The sequence below is a fragment of the Heterodontus francisci genome, chromosome 1, assembly GCF_036365525.1.
Source record: "Heterodontus francisci isolate sHetFra1 chromosome 1, sHetFra1.hap1, whole genome shotgun sequence".
In the NCBI taxonomy this organism is placed as follows: domain Eukaryota; kingdom Metazoa; phylum Chordata; class Chondrichthyes; order Heterodontiformes; family Heterodontidae; genus Heterodontus; species Heterodontus francisci.
Genome location: NC_090371.1, coordinates 94,348,464 through 94,370,612, shown reverse-complemented (window position 1 = coordinate 94,370,612; position 22,149 = coordinate 94,348,464). Strand labels below are relative to the sequence as shown.

The 22,149-nt window shown below is 43.4% G+C and overlaps 1 protein-coding gene across 1 annotated transcript in view; it reads right to left on the bottom strand.

The window, feature by feature from the left end:
• itga1 (integrin, alpha 1) overlaps nt 1-22,149 on the bottom strand; it is a 292,234-nt gene that overhangs the window by 22,434 nt on the left and 247,651 nt on the right. The window contains exons 21-28 of the mRNA XM_068032751.1: nt 21,636-21,771; nt 13,706-13,786; nt 11,640-11,716; nt 11,185-11,274; nt 10,411-10,513; nt 7,047-7,160; nt 1,790-1,900; nt 938-1,045 (exon numbers count right to left, since the gene is read on the bottom strand). Of these exons, the coding sequence (XP_067888852.1) occupies nt 938-1,045; nt 1,790-1,900; nt 7,047-7,160; nt 10,411-10,513; nt 11,185-11,274; nt 11,640-11,716; nt 13,706-13,786; nt 21,636-21,771 (820 nt within the window). The remainder of the gene's footprint in view (nt 1-937; nt 1,046-1,789; nt 1,901-7,046; nt 7,161-10,410; nt 10,514-11,184; nt 11,275-11,639; nt 11,717-13,705; nt 13,787-21,635; nt 21,772-22,149) is intronic.

Here is a 22,149-nt window from a genome sequence, read left to right as displayed (position 1 = left end):
GAATGCTTCATCTTGCAGCTTAGATAGGGAAAAGGAGCAGACCTGCCCTGAAGAAACAAATCTCTAATCAACCTGCCAAGGAGAGAATGGCCAGAATTTTCCAGGCCCTTTTGGGGTTGACTGGAGGTGGGAGGTGAGCAAAATTGCACGGGAAGGCATTTGGGGGGGAGGGGAGGGGCAGGGGCTGCTGACCAACGTCTTCCTGGCGCCATGCCATTTTGCCAGCAGTGGGAAAGTTGGCAGATTGAATGCCCACTGGGAGGTCAACTGAGCCAATGAAGGCCCCCCTCCCACCTCAGTGGGCATTTTGCCCATGTTGAGGGACTTGTCGCCGTGGAGGAGACCGCCCAGGGAAACCTGGCAGCCTCCCAGTGGCTTCTGTTGTGCTGACTTCCTTTTCAGACACTCCATGGTCCATGGAGGGCCCCCTGGCAGCAATGGCTGCCCCGTGGCAATGGCCCTGGCTACCCCCAACATAAGTTACCTGTCTTAGAGAGCTCACTTGTCTTTGAATGTGCCCGACCATTAAGCAGTGGTGCTGCTGACCTGCCTGTCCTCTGATTGGCTGGCAGCTCTTGGGGGCGGACCAGCATCCTTAATAGAATAACAGGCCTGGCGGCAACCATTTGGTTGCCACAAGCAAAATGCAGCCCAGGGGTACCACCACCCGCTGAAGCGAGGTCTCTTCTTGCTTTCAGACCTAATGGTGGAACTTATGCCATCCCAGTAAAATTCAGCTCAATGTAACGTATAAAAACTTGATTTTCCTACTGAAGAAGATAGTTTAACTATAAGCGGCTGTGATGAGAGCATCTAAGGGAAACGTAAAAGTAATTGAAATATAAAACAAACTGAAGCCAGAAATGGTAATATTGGCAGAAGAATTTATTATATTTTTATTTATGCAAACTGTGACCAGTAAATCCATTTCACTTACTTGAATAAACGTAGGTTTCCATATTCTTAGTGACATATTAAATTGGACCAGACTCGATGGATATATAGTGCAGAAAAAGTAGGCACATCCTGCATTATTTTTACACATCTGTTAGGAAATGTTGAAAAGGTTATTGTCAATTGTCTCGCAAATGTTTGTCAGTGAATAACTATTTTTCAGTAGAGTTACCTACAGGAAATAGAATCACGTACAAACATAACTTTCTGTTCTTAATAATGTAAAGATAACATTAAAATGATGTGAACACTACCATTCTGGTTTTTTTTGCTTATTCTCAGGGTACGTGCATCACTGACATGGTCACATCTATAGTTGCCTGAGTATGTGGTGGCAATTGCTTTTACAGCTGAATTGCTAGCTCGGCCAACTCAATGGGCATCAAGAGACAGCCCTGGTATTCCCTACCTAACAGCATTGTGGGGGCATCTTCACTACATGCTCTGCCATGGTTCAAAAAGGTCCATCACCACCAGGTCAGGGGCAACTAGGGATGGATAATAAGATCTGGGTTCGCCAGCAATGCACGCATCCCAAGAATGAAAAAAAAACTATTGTGGGAGTATAATCAGACTGATTAGGGGCACTAGGTTCTCTTCCCTAAATGACATCTGTGAACCAATGAGGGTTTTACTAAAATCTAGCTTTGTGGCCTTTTTTCCCAGTTAACCAGCTCACAAATTACAAGATCTATTCAATTCCATTTCACAGCATGTCATGGCAATATTTGAATTTTCAACCTCTGTGATGTTAGTCCAAAACTACACTCAATGCACTGTTGTACCCCTGTTCTATCCTCTGTGTATACACAAAGTCTGACAAGACTGTAATTACCCCAATGGTGTTTATGAGATGCTCCTCCTCTGGGGCTGGTTTGTGAGGTTTTTTAGTTCGTATCTTCAGGGGATCCATGAATAGTGAGTCATGACAGCTGACTAAATTATTCTGCCAGGTGGAAACAAAATAAATAGAAATAAGTTTTGAAACAGCAAATGCCAGATACATGAATTAACATTGGCTAATACAGATACATTCAGAACTGACTAAAAACCCCATGGGAGGCAGCAACGAAGTGAAATCATTGAATTATGCATAAAACAATAATTATGTACCTAAAATTGTGATTGGCAATGTAATGGTATCAGAGGGCTGTTGTGTTAAAAGATAGAATCAATGGCTAGTCTTTTGCTGTGCCGTTGTCAGCCTGTAATTTTGCTGTCTATTAAAAAAACACAGAAACTTAACTGGACCAGCCATATAAATACTGTGGCTACAAGAGCAAGTCAGAGATTGGGAATTCTGTGGTGAGTGATCCAATCCCTGACTCCCCAAAGCCTGTCCACCATCTACAGGGCACAAACCAAGAGTGTGATAGTATACTGCCCACTAGCCTGCCTGAATGCAGCTGCAACAACATTCAAGAAGCTCGACAACATCCAAGACAAAGCAGCCCATTTGATTGGTACGCCATCCACCACTTTAAGCATTCACTTCCCCCATCACTGGTGCACAGTGACAGCTGTGCATGCCACTTACAAGATGCACTGCAGTAACTCGCTGAGGCTTCTTTGACAGCCACTTCCAAACCCATGACCTCTCGCACCGGAAAGAAGAGCAGCAGGAATATCAGAACACCACCACCTGCAGGTTTCCCTCCAAGCCACACACTATCCTGACTTGGAACTAAATCACCATTCCTTCACTGTCATAGGAACATAGGAATAGGAGTAGGCCATTCAGCCCATCGAGCCTGCTCCATGGCTGATCATATGCCTCAATGCCACTTTCCCAACTATCTCCATATCCCTTGATGTCATTTGTCTCCAGAAATCTATCGATTTCTGTCTTGAACATACTCAATGATTGAGCTTCCACAGCCCTCTGGGATAGAGAATTCCAAAGATTCACCACCCTCTGAGTGAAGAAATTCCTCCTCAGCTTAGTCCTAAATGGCCTACTCCTTATTCTGCGATTATGTCCTCTTGTTCTGGACTCACAAGCCAGGGGAAACACCCTATCTACAGCAACCCTATCATGCCCTGTAAGATGCAAGCCATCTGGACCAGGTGACCTATCTACCCTCAGCATATGACCAGCCTTTTTAGTCCCATCTCCTCTCAATTTTTATCCTATCCATTGCCTCTACTCTTTCTGCTTCTACTGATATTTTGTCACCCTCCATTTCCTTAGTGAACCCTGATACAAAGTATTCATTAAGTATATTAGCCTTGCCCTGTGCCTCTAAGCCTATATTATCCTTTCTGTCCCTAATAGGCCCCATTCCTCCTCTTATTACTTGCTTACCATTTACATCTGGTAGAAGATCTTTAGGTTCCTGTTAATGTTGCCTACGATTCTATTTTCATATTCTCTCTTTGCCGTTCTTATTTTCCTCTTCACCTGGTTCTCACTTGATGAGTTCGGCTGACATGCATCACACACCCTCTTTTTTGTTTCTTCATCATCCCTATCTCCCACATCAACCAAGCAGCCCTATTCTTGGTTCCCTTGCCTTTCACCCTTGTTGGAATGTTCCTAACCTGTACCTGAAGCATCTCTTCCTTTAAGACAACCCACTGTTCCGATACAGCTCTTCCTGTCAGTCTTTGGATACATTCTACCCTGGCTAGATCCCTTCTCATTGCGTTGAAATCAGCCTTCTTTCAATCGAGACATTCTTCCTTGTTTTGTTCTTTTCTATTCTGCATTACTAATCTAAACTTTATGATACAATGATCACTCTTACCTAACTGCTCCCCACTGACACTTGGTCCATTTGGCCCACCTCATTTCCCAGCACCAGAATCAGCAATGCCTCTTTTCTAGTTGGGCTGAGAACATACTGATCAAGGAAGTTCTCCTGATGGAAACTGGTTATTTGTCTCATTATTATTTGTGGGACGTTGTTTTGGGCAAACTGATTGCTGTATTTGCTGATAAACCAACACTTGGCTATATTTCAAAAGCAATTCCTTGACTTTGAAGTAGTTTGAGATATTGAGGTCATGAAAAGCAATATATAAATACACGTGTGTTCTTTCTTTTAGTTCCACTATAAATATATAGCTGTGTCACGTGGTTTCTGTGCTAGGTGAGACAGATTGAAGTCTAATCATTCTTCTCCTGGACACTAAGAAGCAAAATTTCCACTGAAGTGACATTAAAGGGTCGTGGTAATTGTTCGTTACTCAAACTGACCAGTGTTGGCTCGTGAGGTGCTTAGGGATTGTCAGGACCAGTTTGGTCTTTGTGTATAACCAATAAGAAGAATGCACAAGATTACAGGAAGATATGAACAAGATAGGAAAATGGCAGGTAAGTGGTAGATGTAAAAACAGAAAGTGCTGGAAATACTGGCAGCATCTGTGGAGAGAGAATGTTTCAGGTCGATGACCTTTCATCAGAACCATGGCAGAAATAGTTTGGATGAGTTGGAGTTTGTATAACTGTGAGAAAGATGTTCACTAAATTGAGAAGTGACATAACATAAGCATGAGTCAGGGTTTCACAAGTGGTATGGGTGAAGTGAGGGCTGATGCAGTATCTGTGGCTATTTCCAGGGAAGGAACCTGTCCCTGTAAAGTTGCATTGGAATCCGTACAATTCCTTTATCTTCATGTTTGAAATGTCTGTAAATGATCTCGGATAAATTATTTTTGGCTTGAAAATTAGAGTTAGCTCCAAAATGCTAGAAAAAGCATTCAACACTTCAGCAATATTTTAATCTTTCACTTTTACAAACTATGCTTTCATGTGGAGTATTTCTTCCTGCATCAGAAGTGTTGACATTTTGGGAATACCTGCAGGTTGAGGTATGAAAAATCCATGCCCCGCTGAGGTAATGACTTATTATTTCACATTTTTGAGGAAACAGCTATTTTGTTTTTTTTCCTTCATTAAGAGTCAATCACATTGCTGTGGGCCTGGAGTCACACGTAGGCCATCAGATTGCTTTCCCTAAAGGACCTTAGTGAAGCAGATGGGTTTTTCCAAACAATCGACAATGGTTCCATGGTCACTATTAGACTAGCTTTTAAATCCAGATTTATTAACTGAATTCAAATTTCACCATCTGCCATAGTGGGATTTGAACCTATGTCCCCAGTGCATTAGCCTGGGCTGCAGATTAGTAGTCCAGTGATATTACAACTACGCCAGTACCTCCCTTAGCTTTTTTAAAATTATCAGTCAGCTTTTATTAGTTGTAGAAACATGTAGAAGCCTTTCTGGCCTACTTAACTAGAGTAAGCAGTACTACCAAATGATCAATGCTTTGATCAGAAATATGTACAAGGTAAAAAAAAAATTGTGATCTGGTTTTATTTCCCTAAAATTAGTTTCGGGTAAACAAAGATGAAAAAAAAAGAAATTAAAGTCATTGACAAGGCTTATGACCAAAGTATTGCAAACGCTCTGAAGCAGAGCAGGTGCAGTTAGGCCTGATATTTAGATTAGAGTACACTTCAAAAGGCAGAGGCAGGGGCTAGGCAGGTCTGTTAAATTGCCTGCAGACATTGAGGATTACAGGAAGAACAAAGAGAAAAGTCAAAGGCTGAAGCTGTCGTCGGACTCGAAGATCAGTTCCTACTGAGAGGCCAAAGGTTTGAATGTGAGGATATGGAGGCCTGAAACTCGGAGCTATGATAATGGAGGCTAGGGAAAAATTGCCTGTGCACTACTGTGTTTTTCTTGTAATGGAAATCTAATTACTGCTTATGCTATGATTTTTAGGTGACATTAGCCCAAACCTAAAAGAATTCCTAAATTATCCCCTCCTTATAGTTTTTGAACTGTAATGAGCAAGTAGGCCTCATTGGTGGCACCTTTGGTGCAACCATATTCAGATATGATTAGCAATGCTCACTTAATGAAATTTCTTTACACGATAGCAATAACAGGCAAAATTCCAGTACCCTTCCAATGTATTCCAGTGACTTAGGAAGGGGTATTTCTTAGGGGCAAGACCTTCCCGGCATGGATTTCTGGCACTTTTGGCTTGGTGGGACATTGGCAAAGTGAGACCCACCTTGTGCATCCAGGCCTAGGACTTGGCCAGGAATCTCAAAGTCTTTTAAAAGGTGTGAGATTTATTCAGTTCCTTAAAGGTGATCGTTGGACACAAAAAAGCTGTTTCTAGGGGGCTTTCAGCTCCCTTTTTTGGATAGGTTACCCTTCCAATGGGATTCCCAGCTTGCCCAAAGGTCATGGCTGGGTGCATCCTGGCACTTATGCTGGGTTGCTTAGGCCTCGGATTTTTGGCTCCAATTTCTTTCGATGACAATGTTGAGATTCACTTCACTGCTTTATCACATTACTGATGAGGCTATTTGTTTGATCACATTGTCATTGATCACAAGTCGTGGGAGTCAGTTGCCAGCATTTGCCAGAGCTGGCGGGCAGCCATAAAGACAGGGCTAAAATGTGGCAAGTCGAAGAGACTTAGTAGTTGGCAGGAAAAAAGACAGAGGCGCAAGGGGAGAGCCAACTGTGCAACAGCCCCGACAAACAAATTTCTCTGCAGCACCTGTGGAAGAGCCTGTCACTCTAGAATAGGCCTTTATAGCCACTCCAGGCACTGCTTCACAAACCACTGACCACCTCCAGGCGCGTATCCATTGTCTCTCGAGATAAGGAGGCCCAAAAGAAAAAGATGAGGCTATTTGTTTGCAATCACTTTCAGCCACTCACTCCCTTTATTATCATTTTTGTGTTTTATTGAAGACCATTGTTTTGTAGTAACATTTATGGCAGCATTTAAATGATGACGAAGATTTTTAGGTGTTAAAAAGACAGTCAGAAAATAGAAACCAGCATATAGAATCTGCAGATCTGGAGATAAACTGCAGTAATGTGTTGCAGATCAGAGATAAACTGCAGAATTGTGATGCAGATTCTCCAAAGAATGCTTCTACTAAGTGAAGCCTCACGTTGGGAGCAGAGATCACTGAATAATCCCTTGTGTCCTTTGATAACACTCCAATCAAATATCGTTCTAAATTTTAGAGAGAATACCAAGAACATTCGGGCTCCGTATTTACTGTACTGAGTGAAAAAACAAAATCAACCATCAAACTGTAAAATGGTAACTTACGGAAGAAAATGCCATTCCAGTCAAATATAGAAGAGTATTGTTTTCAGGAGATATATATGGGAATGTTATAGTCATTTTAAGATGTGAAATTGGAAAAACTCCATCATTGTGGATCTGGGAGTAAAACAAAAAGAGAGCATTTTAGGAGCATTTGATCCGATCAGAATTGTTTTAATTACTAGTGGTAACATAGCACATTTTCTCAGACAGAAACGATCGGCACTACAATGTCACTAATTGAGTCATTGCACAATAATCATTGTAGAAACTTGCCTGTGGTGCGGTGAAATTCTTTCTGTTGTTAATTTTAGTGAAAAGCCAGCACACATACAAAAATATCCCAATTTGTACACACTCGTCTTTTCACCAAAATTGGCATTAGCAAAATTTTCATTCTCAGATGACAAGATCTATTCAAATCACTACTTTTCATTTCCAAATACCAGTTTTGTGATATAGTTAGGTTGAAATTCAGTCCTTAAATTTCTCTCATTGGTGAGGCTTCTATTAGCAGTGGGATAGGCTGGACTTATGGCCATTGGGCCTCTATCATTCTCCCATTCATTTTGCCAGGACCATTATTATAGATTAATTATATATTTGTGGTGGACTTGATGCTTTTTTGACCTTCCACTGGGAGTCTGCCATCTGCAGTGTTTCAGAGGCTGAAAGAGTTTAAAAGAGAGAGGCTGCAAAATTCGATAACCCCGAAAATGCATTTGGGGATCACAATGCGTGATTAACCCATGCCCGTTGTGTCTATTATTTTTCCACACAAATTCTGTACTGCTTTCTAATTTAAATGATTGTAGCATGCAGCCAGTGCTAAGTGCACCACTTAAAGCCAGCCTGCACCTTTTAAAGTGGAGGCGCATTTTGGCTGGAGCAGGTGCTGGGAGTTTTTCTAAAAGTGATTTTGACATGGGAAAGACACAAGAATGGCACAAGATGACGAAAAGCGTGCTCCAAGATTTTCCAACAATGCACTGGTGGCCTTGAAGCAGGTTGTGGTAAGGAGGAGAGATGTCATCTATCCACAGGAGGCCCTCCAGACAAACAATGCAAAGGCAGTGGGAAGATTGCTGTGGTCAGCAGTCGATTCCACAGACCCGCAGAAGAAGTTCAATGACTTCACACGAGTGATCAAGATCAGTGAATGAATCTTCAAATACCACGTCCTACAAACTGCACTACGAACCTCACTTGCCTCTCCCTTGCAGGATAAGGTGGTGAATAACTGGAGGAAAAGCACCTAACCGGCATTGCAGGCAGGGCTGCATGTCCTCACAACCATGGAGGAGACGGTGTTCTGTATCATTGGAGCAGCCATGACTGAAGCTGTGATCAGCAGCTGGGGCTGAAACCATTAACGATGACACTATCATAATGAATCCTCCTTCTCCCTCATCCCATAATCTTTTCTGATTTACAAGCTGTAGATGGTGTAAGGATGTACCTCTTCCTTTCCTCACTACAATCCTACCCTTGTGCCTTTCTTCTTTCAAATACCAAAGAACTGGAATCTGGGGAGGCAGTCTGGACAAGAGGTTGACGAACTGGAAGACAGTGATGAAGAAGAAACACCATCACTTGCTCTCATACCTGCAGCCACCAGCTCAGATACTGACACTTGCTCACACTTTTAGAGCTTACCTGAGAGGTGGGATCATCACGTGGTGAGACACTGGCCACAAGTGGCCTGCATGAGTTCTGCTGCAGAGGACTTGAATGAATACTTTGATGGGACGGCATATAGAAGACTGCTGATGGGTTTATACAATGAAATGCATGTTGCATTGCATGCCTGCCAGAATGCCTGTGCTCAATATCAAGGATCATGGAGGATGTTGGCACCAATCTGACACGGGGCTTTTCACAGAGCTTGCAGTCCATGCTTTCCAACTCCACTACTACACTGTGGACCCAGCCATGATGCAGCGTCTGATGGCTGATACTTGAGCTTCCATTGCAGCACAAGCAGAAACCAGCCAATGTCTGAATGCTGCAGTGGAAGCTCAGACTGCTGTTTTGCAAGTTCAACGCTGCCAAGCAAGCTCAGACTGCTGTCACCGTGGCGGCAAATACCAGTGGTTAAAGGGATTGCAGGATAACAAAGTAGCCCAGCAATATGTCCTCCAAAACATTGCTAGGATTGCTGAGGCATCACCCAGGGGAGTGGCAGTGGCTCCATGGAGTACAAACATGCTGTCCTCGCTCAGGGTGACAACATTCATCCACCCACCACTGCCTCTCTGCTAGTGCTTTGCTGTTACCTGTCAGCCAGCCAGTCCAGACTGTCTTTTCCAGGTCAGAATCAGATAAGTTGTAGAATGAATTCCACCACCTGCTCCAGCCACAATGCACTGCCTCTTTAAGAGGTGCAAGCTTGCTTTATGTAGTGCAGGCTAGCTTGAACTAGTGCTAGCCTCTCACGAGTTTGCACCCCTTGCTCAGTCGTGCAGCCACTCAACAGTGCACTTAATTCTGTCTGCATACTACAAGTATTAAAATTAGCAGGCAGCACAAAGTATGTGGGCTGCCTGCATTGGAAGCAGCAGGCACGGGTAATTGTGCATTGCGATCCTCATGCCCATTTTCGGTATTATCAATTTTCACCACCATTGTTTCTGGGAGACATTGTCGAGGCGATGTCATGAAAATGTCCCGTTTTCCTCCTGTCACTTACATATGGAGGAATGGGGGCACAGCAGACTGTGTTCCACCAATGGCGAACAGAGCAAAATTTCTCCAGTTATTATCAGGGGCAGGGATTCAGCAGGAGGCCTTCCTGTCACATTTTCTTCTATTTTCCATCCCTATGCATCCAAAAATGGGTGGTATTCAGAAGGAATATCCTGGACTCTGCCTTAGAGTAGGTCATTATCTTCCAGCAGGTGAGTTACGGACACCAAGTAGCCTTTTGTCACCAGAGAGAACAACTCAAAGATCAGGGCCATTCCTTACAGGTGACCAGAAGGGGAGCAATTTCATGCAAATCATTTAAAAATTGTGGCCATGTCTGGAAATTTTTAGCATCAGTTATCTCCCCAATCCATACAACAAGCTTCCTGAATTGTACTGTTAATTTCTTTCCAGTCGGTTTTCACAGGCAAAAACATTGGCAAGAACAACATCCTTGTCATTTCCACAACTTCCTGAAAAATAGTTGGCATAACATAATCGCATTTTCTTTCTATATTTAGTATTCACTATAGTACTCTACATATAGTTTAAAAAATGCAGGGCAAACATGGTATTCTGACTTGATAAACAACTGATAATAACTTGCTAACAAACAGGTGTTCAATTTAATCTCTGGTTCGTGCTTTACCTTCTGTTCAATTAAAATGTTGCTTTTCCTTACCATATAAGTGATGTCTGCTGCATCACCAATCTCCTCTATGCTTTTAATAACATCAGGAATTGTATCATTAGCTGCTATTTTAAAATGGTCATCCTTTATAATCCTGAGACAAGGAAGAAAAAGCACTTAAGTGACAGAAAGCAGATGTCTCGCTTTGTATTTGTCTTTCAGTCTGACTAAAATGAATGCAGAGTCGCACACACATTACTGCACATTGCAGTGAGACTGGCAAAATTACTGTGCCTTGTTGATAAGGTATGCTACTGTCTCGACAATTCCAGCAGTCATGAGGCCAGTTTTGTAACTGAGATTACAATGCTGTCAGAGATGGGCAAAATTATGGATTTGTGCTTTATACATAATCATTCCGAGCATTGTCTATGATGACAATGTAGGTATTATTCATATTCTATCAATTCAATGCACCACTAGTTAATGTACATTTGACATGTTTGTAATTTTTTTTCGAGCTTTATATAATGTTAACTTTCAGAAAGGCTAACTAAAACCACTTTTAAATGTCTAACAATATACAACATGAGTTTCAAACACTAAACATCATTCTTTGTTGATGTCCTACCAATGTAGGACACCCACTGTACTGCTAACATTTGTATACAGCAGTATTCACACAACCATGTGACAAATTTGGGATAGTGCCTTCTGATATGCCATCATTTTTTGCTTTCATGTGCACCTTATATTGATGTAGCCTTAGCAGATGCAAAGTGGGTAATGATAGCTTGATTTTCTCAATCTGTAAGTAAATGTTACCTTGAAAAGAGCAGCCCAGCTTCATACAATACTGGAATTGAGATGGTGACTTCATTGTCACTTAAAGTTTCATTTAGTTCACTACTGTCACTGAAATATTAAAAATAGAATTTATATTTCACAGAATCACTGTCTTCTGTACTTTCAGCTTAAAATCAAATCAACATTTAGTCATTTCAGTCTGGTGTATTTTATCTAAAAAAGTAAGTTCCTACAGTCTCAAAATGATTCTGCAAAAATGTCACATTGTAAATTTTTGCATTAAAATACAATCTTGGTTCTTCTTTTAGGACCTCGAGTCCGCATTCCAGAATGCAGAGTTCATTAAATTAACATTATTTATTCAATAAATTTTAACATGCAACTTCTATTCTCAGTTCTGCATATACTTTTTGCCATAATACGACATTAAATTGATCCCAGACTCTTCAAAATTATTAAATGTTTTTCTGTACCTTGTTGCCTCCAAGTGTAAGTAAACATCACCAAGGAGATGCGAGGTATTGAATTCGAATTTCATCTTAAAAGAAACCTGAGAATGAGACAGAAGATAAAAGAAATATAGCAGAAACATACTTGAAAAAAGAGACAGGCAATGGCCATTAATTCTGCTAAGTCTATGCATTTTTGCTTGATCATAACCCCATCTCTCAATCTCTTCTCTTCAGAAACATGCATTCGAGTGGCTTGAATCAGTTTATGTTCTTTGCTTCTGGTCCTCCCCTTTAACATTTACTATGGCTGGATTTTAACTTGTCTGACTCGCCGGGATTGAGAGAGGTTGGTAAAGTGCGGGAGAACCCAGAAGTCGAACCCAAAAGAGGGGGAAGGTAGATTAGGGGGACTGTGGCGGGGAGGGGGGGGCTGGTGGGGATCTTGGCTGAAGGGGTCAATACCAGGAGAGGGGATGTCGATTCGGGGGTCCCAGGGTCATGACAAGTGGGATAAATCAGGCGCCTGGGAAAGGGATCAGAGATTGGAGATCAGAGGCCTGGGGGATTAGAGGCTTTGCTAGGGGAAGGGACATCAGAGGCCTGGGAAGGGGATCGGAGGACTGAGTAGGGTGGGTAGGGGAAGGATCGGAGGTGTGGTGGGTAAAAGTTGGAGGCTTTGGTTGGTAGGTGATCAGAGGCCTGTAAAATGGATCGGAGACCAGCGGGGGTGGGTGGTGTGGGGTGGCAGCAGTGGGAGGTTGGAGGCCTTTGGGGAGAGGGGTTGAAGGCCGGGGGCAGGTGGGAAATTGGAGGCCTGGGTAAGACGATTGGAGGCTTGAGGGCGGGATTAGGGTGGGGGACGGGGGAGCGTGTAGAGGCCTTGGAGGGTGTGTGTGTAGGTGGGTGGGGGGGGGGGGGGCACGGGGTGGGTGGATGGAGTCTTCACAGAGGAGTTTGGGGAGGTGATGCCTGATCACAGGAGTTGCCCAAGCAGCCAAGCTGGATCCAGTGGGTGGGTATAAAGATACAAAGTATTAAAGCAGCCCTTTCCAAGGTGTAGCTTCTGGGTTTCCCGAGGCTCGGGTTAAATTATAAAAGTTGAATAACATTGAGGCTTGCTGCCTCGTGATAATATTTAAAGTGGCTACTCACCTTCTTGGAGCAGGTTGGTCACCCACCCACCTTTCCGCCTCCATTAAAGCTGGAAGTGAGCAGGTTGGAGGTGGGATTGGGTCAGGAATCTAGTTTTGAAGACTTTAATTCCCACCCAACCCAAACCCACCACTTTTTGTGTTTAACAACCCCCTATAATTCAACCATATTTCGTGCTTAAAAATAATTCCAGCTGATTTCCTTTCTTACTCCCCACTTCCTAATTTTAACTTGCAGTCATTTATTTAAGACAAAGAGAAACTGTTCATTGACATAATGCAAAATTTATCATAATCTTTTATCAACCTACCAAAGATAAACATGGCTAACTGTAAATTAAAGTATACAACTGATATGTTTGCCTGTGTCAAATCAGAATTCAGAGCAAACTGATCCGGAATGCCAGTATAAATATTCTAAGTGTTCCAAATTCTTACTCAGAGGAGTATGTTAGAGGCAGAACAGTCTACGATGATGGATTGCCACCAAACTACATTAGGATGAATAAAGGAATATATTCCGCTCAAGAAAGATGGTACATCAGAACATGCTAATGATAAAGAGCACATTACATGTATACAGTGAACACAAGAAGCACTGATATGCATGTTTAAACATTATTTCAAAATAAAGCCACTTAACCTAATACTTAGATTCATCCATGGAAGGACAACATAAGCTCTGCCCAACTTTCTATATTTTCTTTAACCAAAACAAATCCTTTTTTTTTGGTAATACATACAAACATCTTTAAATTTAGTGTAATGTAGGCAAACTGCTGAACTATCAATGAACCAGATGCTTGTCAACAGGAAAACATTCAAAATGTGCTAGTTATTCAATAAAACTGATCAGAATTATCATGGAAATGACTGTCTTGTTTTTGAAAGAAGTAATACACTGACAACTAGATATCAAAACTGAACAGTTCCTACCTCTGCTCCAGGTGTAAGAAAGGGGTATCCTACTTTACATGTCACATTGTTTGGTCCTGATGACATGCAATCATCATTTTGCTTTAAGAGGAGCAAAAAAAAATGTTAATTTCTTGCTTTAACAGAATAATGGTATTAATTATTATGACATATCACAGAATTGATTTTTGACTGCACATTTACCACTAATTTCCCCTCTGTAAGATATTTTTTGGCCCTAACTTAAGGAATTCTCTGTGTTACGGATTATTCCTCAGCCAGTAAGGTTGTCTGGCAATTTGAGCTGGGCTTCTATCTGTGTCTCTCGGTATGTGGACTTGACTATATGTGGGAATGGAAACACCTGCCTTTCAGTAGTGACAAAGCCCTGAAAACTATTGTAAAGCCGCATGGAAGTGGTGCAACAAATTGATGGCGCGCTGTGAATGAAGCAGCGTTAGCAAATACTTGTCATCACAATATCTCTTCCTTCCTCTGGGGAACTAGCTTGCTTCTGCTTGGCATATCTCTCAGACAATCCAACCGAGATCTTAAAAAATCTCACTTAGAAACAATTTTAATCCAAAGTAGTCTGATGCTTAAGACAAATAAATAAAAATCATTATCGTGCATGAAATTGATTATTTGTGTATATATGCAGTAACTATTTGAAAAAAAATTAAAAATTCCTCATCCAATTCTATTAGGAAAGGCTCTATAAATTATTCATTACTGTCTCATTTATGGTCACCCATGTGTAATTGAAAAATAATCTGCTCATTAGATTTTTGCAACTGTGGAACAAAAACAGGGTCAACTCAGTTTACTGTCAATATGGACCTGAACATCAAGACATTGCCGGTTCAATACTTTCAACTTAAGACATATCTGGAATTGTGGCTTCTTGCTATCACCATCATTGCAAGCACTGCATCAGGTGACAACTGACTTGAAAGAGAAATGTATTGTTGAAGTGCCTCTGAAACAGCTTTACAGCATGAATCACATAACAAAGGCTCTCCAGAGCAATCTACATTTTTAGACTTCTTGGGAGTAGACTTTCTATCTGGCTGAGTAGTGCACGACTGACCCGATTGATTGCTCCATAACTTACCCTCATTCACAGCTGGTTCCTGCTATGTAATCTACCAGTTAAAGGAAGCTTACAGATTCAGGGAAGGATTCCCAGCACTGAAGCAGCTGTTTAAGGCAAAACTTCATTTTGGCAGGCAAACAAGTCTAGAACTCTTCTCTACATTGTTATTATGAAGCAGCATCATGGAGGAGCACCTAGGCTTACAATTACAGCAGCCAAGATACTGTTACATGAAGCAGGGGAAAAGGAGGTGACACAATGCATGAATGTTACCTACACTACCCAGTGACACTGCCAAATTAGGAAGGATTTAATTAGTTTGAATAAAGCAGCCAAGGTAAGGTAACCTACCAGTAACGTACATAAAGTAAATGGGCTAAATATACTATTCGCAAACTGTTTTCTTTCCCCAATGTAAAGCACTTCGATTACCTTACCGCTCTTTTATGCTTGCCTTACATGCCCCTGCTGCAGTGTTTCACAAGTTTAAGTTGCAACTAATCCCTGAAACAGTCTTGGCACAATTACATGTTACAAGGGCCCCAATAAAAAGATCCTTCACTCAAAATTCACGTACATCATGCAAGTTCATGCACCCAAACATGAGATGGGTGCAGGATGGCCATTTGGGCAACACTGTATTTGCTCCTAATGCATCCGACCTCTCAACACTACTCCTCTGCTTGCAGGATAAGACATCTAACAGAAGGAAGCAAGTTGGTGCTAGAGGAGGGCCCTATAACCTTTTTTTATTTATTCATGGGGATGTGAGCGTGTTTGCAAGGCCAGCATTTATTGCCCATCCCTAAATGCACTTAAAGAGGTAGTGGTAAGCTGCCATCTTGAACTGCTGCAGTCCATATTGTGTAGATACACCCACAGTGCTGTTACAGAGGGAGTTCCAGGATCTTGACCTAGCGATGATGAAGGAACCGTGATATAGTTCCAAGTCAGGATGGTCTGTGACTTGGAGGGGAATTTTCAGGTGGCAGTTGCTGCCCTTGTCCTTCCAGATGGTGGAGTTCATAGATTTGGAAAGTGCTGTCGAAGGAGCCTTAGTGAGTTGCTGCAGTGCATCTTGGAGATGGTACACACTGCTGCCATGGTGTGCAGGTGGTGAAGGGAATGAATGCTTAGGGTGATGGATGGAGTAAAGGCCTGCTACCCGACCCGAACCCGACAGGACCCAACGACATGTGTCGGGTTCGGGTCGGGTCGGGCCCATCTTTTGGGCTCGGGCCGGGTCGAGCCAAGTCCGGGTCGTGCTCAGGTCGGGTCGAGCCGGACACACACGGTAAGTGTGTAGGCTAAACTGTATTTACCTTCCGGGAGTGGAGCGGAGAGGAGAGGAGCAGAGCGGAGAGCAGTCAAACTCTTCCAGCGCGCCGGAGTTTTGAAAAAAAAAGGCAAACAGTGACTTCAGAGGAGAGCTGCAAAGTGATTGGTTGGTGAGTAGCAGCTGTTAGAATATCTTAAAAAAAATAAGGGGAAAGTTTTTTTTTGTTGGAAAAAAATCTCTGGTGATAAGGTGAATACTACGAAAGTGTTTTTTTTTAAGGACTTTAGATTGGAGTGGGTGGAACAAGGCCCCTATTGTAATTGGTATTTTTTAATTAAGGGAGTAACTAATTAATCTAAGGGTAAGTCATGACAGGAGAGCTCAGCCCCGTGATATGCTCCTCCTGCGCTATGTGGGAAATCAGGGATGCTTCCAGTGTCCCTGATGACCATGTGTGCAGGAAGTGTATCCAGCTGCAGCTACCAGCTACCCGCATTACGGAGCTGGATCTGCGGGTGGATTCACTGTGGAGCATCCGCGATGCTGAGGACGTCGTGGATAGCACATTTAGTGAGGTGGTCACACCGCAGGTAATGGCTGCAATGGCAGAAAAGAGATGGGTGACCTCCAGATGGAGTAGTAGGTGCAGGCAGGTAGTGCAGGAGTCCCCTGTGGCCATCCCCCTCTCAAACATATACCGCTTTGGATACTATTGGGGAGGGATGACTTCCCAGGGGAAAGCAGCAACAGCCAAGTTCGTGGCAACACGGAGGGCTCTGCTGCACAGCAGGGGAGGAAACGGGTTGGAAGAGCTAAAGTGATAGGGGATTCTATTGTAAGGGGTGCAGATAGATGTTTCTGTGGCCACAAACGAGACTCCAGGATGGTATGTTGCCTCCCTGGTGCTAGGGTCAAGGATGTCTTGGAGCAGCTGCAGGACATTCTGAAAGGGGAGGGTGAGCAGCCAGAGGTCGTGGTCCATATTGGTACTAACGACATAGGCAGGAAGAGAGATGAGGTCCTGCAAAGTGAATATTGGGAGTTAGGCAGAAGGTTAAAAAGCAGGACCTCTAGGGTTGTAATCTCAGGATTACTCCTTGTGCCACATGCTAGTGAGGGTAGGAATAGGAGGATTAGGCAAATGAATGCATGGCTGAAGAGCTGGTGTAGGTGGGAGGGTTTCAGCTACTTGGATCATTGGGATCTCTTCTGGTGCAGAGGTGCCTGTACAAGAAGGACGGGTTGAATCTAAACTGGAGGGGGACCAATATCCTTGCGGGGAGGTTTGCTAGTACTACTCGGGAGGGTTTAAGCTAGTCTTGCAAGGGGGTGGGACCCAAAGTAGTCATCTCTCAGATGAGATAGTTGAGGCAAATGTAGAGGTTAAAGCAAGCAAGTCCAGTAGACAGGCCGGGCAGGGGCAGGACAGGGAGCGTGGAAGGTCTGGTAGGCTAAACTGCATTTACTTTAATGCAAGAAGCCTTACAGGTAAGGCAGATGAACTCATAGCATGGCTCAGTAATTGGGATTGTGATATTATAGCTATTACGGAAACGTGGTTGAGGGATGGGCAGGACTGGCAGTTCAATGTTCCGGGGTACCGATCCTTCCAGCGTGACAGAGGTGGAGGTAAGAGAGGAGGGGGAGTTGCACTATTGAATAGGGAGGACAATACGGCAGTAGTTAGAGAGGATATCCCGGGGGGAACGTCCAGCGAGGCCATATGGGTAGAACTTAGAAAAAAGGGGTGATCATTTTGATGGGATTATACTATAGGTCCCCCAATAGTCAGAGGGAAGTGGAGGAGCATATATGTAGGGAAATCACAGATAGGTGTAGGAATTATAGGGTTGTAATAGTAGGTGATTTTAACTTCCCTAATATTGACTGGGACTGCCTTAGTGCTAAGGGATCAGATGGGGAAGAATTTGTTAGGTGTGTCCAGGATAGTTTTCTGAAGCAGTATGTGGATGGCCCTACTAGAGAAGGGGCTACACTCGACCTCCTCTTAGGAAATGAGGCTGGGCAGTGGTTGATGTGTCAGCGGGGGAGCACTTTGGGACCAGTGACCATAACTCTATTAGCTTCAAGATAGTTATGGAAAAGGATAGGACTGGTCCTCAGGTTGAAGTCCTAAATTGGGGGAAGGCTAATTTCGATGGCATCAGACAGGAACCCTCAAAAGTTGAATGGGAGAGGCTGTTTACAAGTAAAGGGACATCTGGCAAGTGGCAGGCTTTTAAAAGTGAGATAGGAAGAGCTCAGGGCCGGCATGTTCCTGTTAGATGGAAGGGCAAGGCTGGCAAGTTTAGGGAACCTTGGTTGGTGAGGGATATTGAGGGTCTGGTCAGGACAAAGAAGGAGGCATATGTCAGGTATAGGCAGCTGGGATCGAGCGAGTCTCTCGAAGAGTATAGGGATGTAGGACTACATTTAAGAAGGAAATTAGGAGGGCGAAAGGGGCCATGAGATTTCCCTGGCAGATAAGATAAAGGAGAATCCTAAAAGATTCTATAAGTATATTAAGAGTAAAAGGGTAGCTAGGGAGAGAGTAGGTCCCCTTAAGGATCAGTGTGGCAATCTATGTGTGGAACCACAGGAAATGGACCAGGTCGTAAATTAATATTTCTCGTCCGTATTTACCATGGAGAAGGTGATGGAAGCTAGTGAGTTCAAGGGAGGGAACACCAATATCCTGGAGCATATCAACTTGACAAAGGAGGAGGTGTTGGAGGTTTTGAAGCGCAGTAAGATGGATAAATCCCTAGGGCCTGACCAGGTGTATCCTAGGATGCTATGGGAAGCAAGGTAGGAGATTGCTGGGGCCCTGGCAGAGATATTTGTATCATCATTAGCCACGGGTGAGGTACCGGAAGACTGGAGGAGAGCTAATGTTGTGCCTTTATTTAAGAAGGGCAGCAGGGATAAGCCAGGGAACTACAGGCCGGTGAGCCTTACATCAGTGGTGGGAAAGTTATTGGAAGGGATTCTCTGAGAGACAGGATTTATATGTATCTGGAAAGGCATGGTCTGATTAGGGATAGTCAGCATGGCTTTGTGCGTGGGAAATCATGTCTCATGAATTTGATTGAGTTTTTCGAGGAGGTGACCAAGAGGATTGACGAGGGCAGGGCGATGGACGTTGTCTACATGGACTTTAGCAAGGCCTTTGACAAGGTCCCGCATGGTAGGCTGGTCCAGAAGGTTCGAACACATGGGATCCAGGGTGTGCTAGCAAATTGGATACAAAATTGGCTTGGTGATAGGAAGCAGAGGGTGGTAGTGGAGGGTTGTTTTTCAGATTGGAGGCCGGTGACCAGTGGTGTGCCGCAAGGATCGGTGCTGGGCCCTCTGTTTGTCATATATATTAATGACTTGGATGTGAATGTAAAGGGCATGATTAGTAAGTTTGCAGATGATACCAAAATTGGTGGGATAGTGGACAGTGAAGAAGGTTGTCTAAGGTTACAACAGGATATAGATCAACTGGGAAAGTGGGCAAGGGAGTGGCAAATGGAATTTAATGCAGACAATTGTGAAGTGATGCATTTTGGGAAGTTAAACCAGGGCAAGACATATACAGTGAATGGCAGCGCCCTGGGGAGTGTTGTTGAGCAGAGAGACCTTGGGGTGCAAGTACATAGTTCCCTGAAAGTGGCAACACAGGTAGACAGGGCGGTGAAGAAGGCGTATGGCATGCTTGCCTTCATTGGCCGAGGCATTGAGTACAAGAGTTGGGACGTCATGTTACAGTTATACATAATGTTGTTTAGGCCGCATTTGGAGTACTGTGTACAGTTCTGGTCGCCGCACTACAGGAAAGATGTGATTAAGCTGGAGAGAGTACAGAAAAGATTCACAAGGATGTTGCCTGGTTCGGAGGGCTTGAGTTATAAAGAGAGATTGGATAGGTTGGGTTGGTTTTCCCTGGAGCAAAGGAGGTTGAGAGGGGACATGATAGAGGTATATAAAATTATGAGAGGCATAGATAGGGTAGATAGCCAGAGTCGGTTTCCCATGGTAGGGGTGACTAAAATTCGAGGGCATAGATTTAAGGTGAGAGGGAGGAGGTTTAAAGGGGATCAAAGTGGTAAATTTTTCACACAAAGAATAGTGGAAATCTGGAATGAGCTGCCTGAGGAGGTGGTGGAGGCAGGAACAGTAGCAACATTTAAGAGGCATCTGGACAGGTATTTGAATGAGCAAGGCATAGAGGGATATGGAATTAATGCAGGCAGGTGGGATTAGTATAGATAAGCATTATGGTCGGTATGGACGCGGTGGGCTGAAGGGCCTGTTTCTATGCTGTACGACTCTATGACTCTATAAGTGCTCTCCTGGTAAGTATTAAAAATAAAAATAACTTACCTGAGCTGGGAGTCCAGGATGAAACTGAGTCTGCGCAGTCAGCGAGTGATGTTACTATGACGTGACCAGCATGCGCTGCAGCTTCGTGGAGTTTCCCAGTCAGAAGGTAAGTAAAGGGATGGGCGGGTCGGGTCGAGGTCAGGCAGGGTTGGGCTCAGGCAGCATTGGAGGGACTTGGGCCGGGTTGGGCTCGGGTACGCTGTGGATTGGTTGGGTTCGGGTCGGGTTCTATTTCCCGACCTGAGCAGGCCTTTAGGATGGAGTTGCCAATCAAGCAGGCTGCTTTTCCTGGATGGTGTTGAGCTTCTTGAGTGTTGTTGGAGCTGCACTCATCCAAGCAAGTGGAGAGTATTCCATTACACTCCTGACTTGTGTCTTGTAGATGGTGGACAGGTTTTGGGGAGTCAGGGGAGGAGGTACTCGCCACAGATTTCGCAACCTTTGATCTGTTGTTCCAGCCACAGCATTTATATGGCTACTCCAGTTCAGTTTCTGGTTGATGGTAACCCCTAGGATGTTGATAGTGGGGGATTCACCGATGGCAATGCTGCTGAACGTCAAGAGGAGATGGCTAAATTGTCTCTTGGTAGAGATGGTCATTGCCTGGCACTTGTGTGGTACGAATGTTACTTGCCACTTCTCAGCCCAAGCCTGAACTATAAACCTTTGAGTGCTTTAAGAACGCCACCTTCAAATTCCTACAAGAGTGACGACACTTCAAAAAGTACTCGACTGGCTGTAAAAGTGCTTTGGGATGTCCAGAGGTTATGAAAGGCACTACATAAATGCAAGACTTTCTTTCTACTTTCTTTGGATCGAACACAGAGATGGAGTAATGCCTTCGCCAGGCTAAAGGTCAATACCATGCCACCCATGTACTTTTACTGCCTGCTCACTCACTGTCACTCAGTCAAGTGCAACACAATGTCAGTGTCCTGCTGTGTAAATAATATTTGAAGTGGAATCGTGCAGCCAACATTCAAACATACCCCAGTTTTTTTTCAGTCAGTAGTCAGAGAATTTACTAGCAGCAAAACAAAACTGGCAGATGAGGTTTCTTCATTAAGGGTCTTGGATCTAATTGGCCCCTGCTAAACACATGATAAATAATATCATGTAGTTATCATGGATCAATAAGAAAGCATCTAGAACCTCCAAATGCATTGGTACAGACACAAAACACATTAGTCGGACTGGTGTTCCCTTACCTCAACTCCAGTGAAATAGATATTTTTGGAAAAAGTCACAGCTAATCTTGAGTTGTAGGCATTTTCCTTTTGGTTTATTAATTTAATTGCCAGACTGAACTTTTTCTGATCGGGTTGGACGATGTGAGGATGCATACTGTAATTTAAGATCAGTATCGGTCATTTTAAGATGAAGAAATACTAGTTTTCATTGAGAAGCTGGTACAGGATAACGTTGCACTTTAAAAGATAGCAGGTTTATCATTTTCAGTTCGCCTATTTACTCACACTGGCTTTTTTGGCTAAAATAGTAACCACAAAAGAATATAGTCAGAGGTGTGAAGTCGAGATAAATCAAGAGGCAATAATTAGATGATGCTAAGCTTGAGGTTTAAAGGCCTGAAGATTATCGGAGGATGGAAAGACCAAAGGAGATAAGGAGTTCCACAACTTGGGTCTTGGGTAATAAGTGCAACTGTAAAAGATTTCAACAGAATGATTATAGAAGATGAAGATTAGGCAGGATAGCATATTC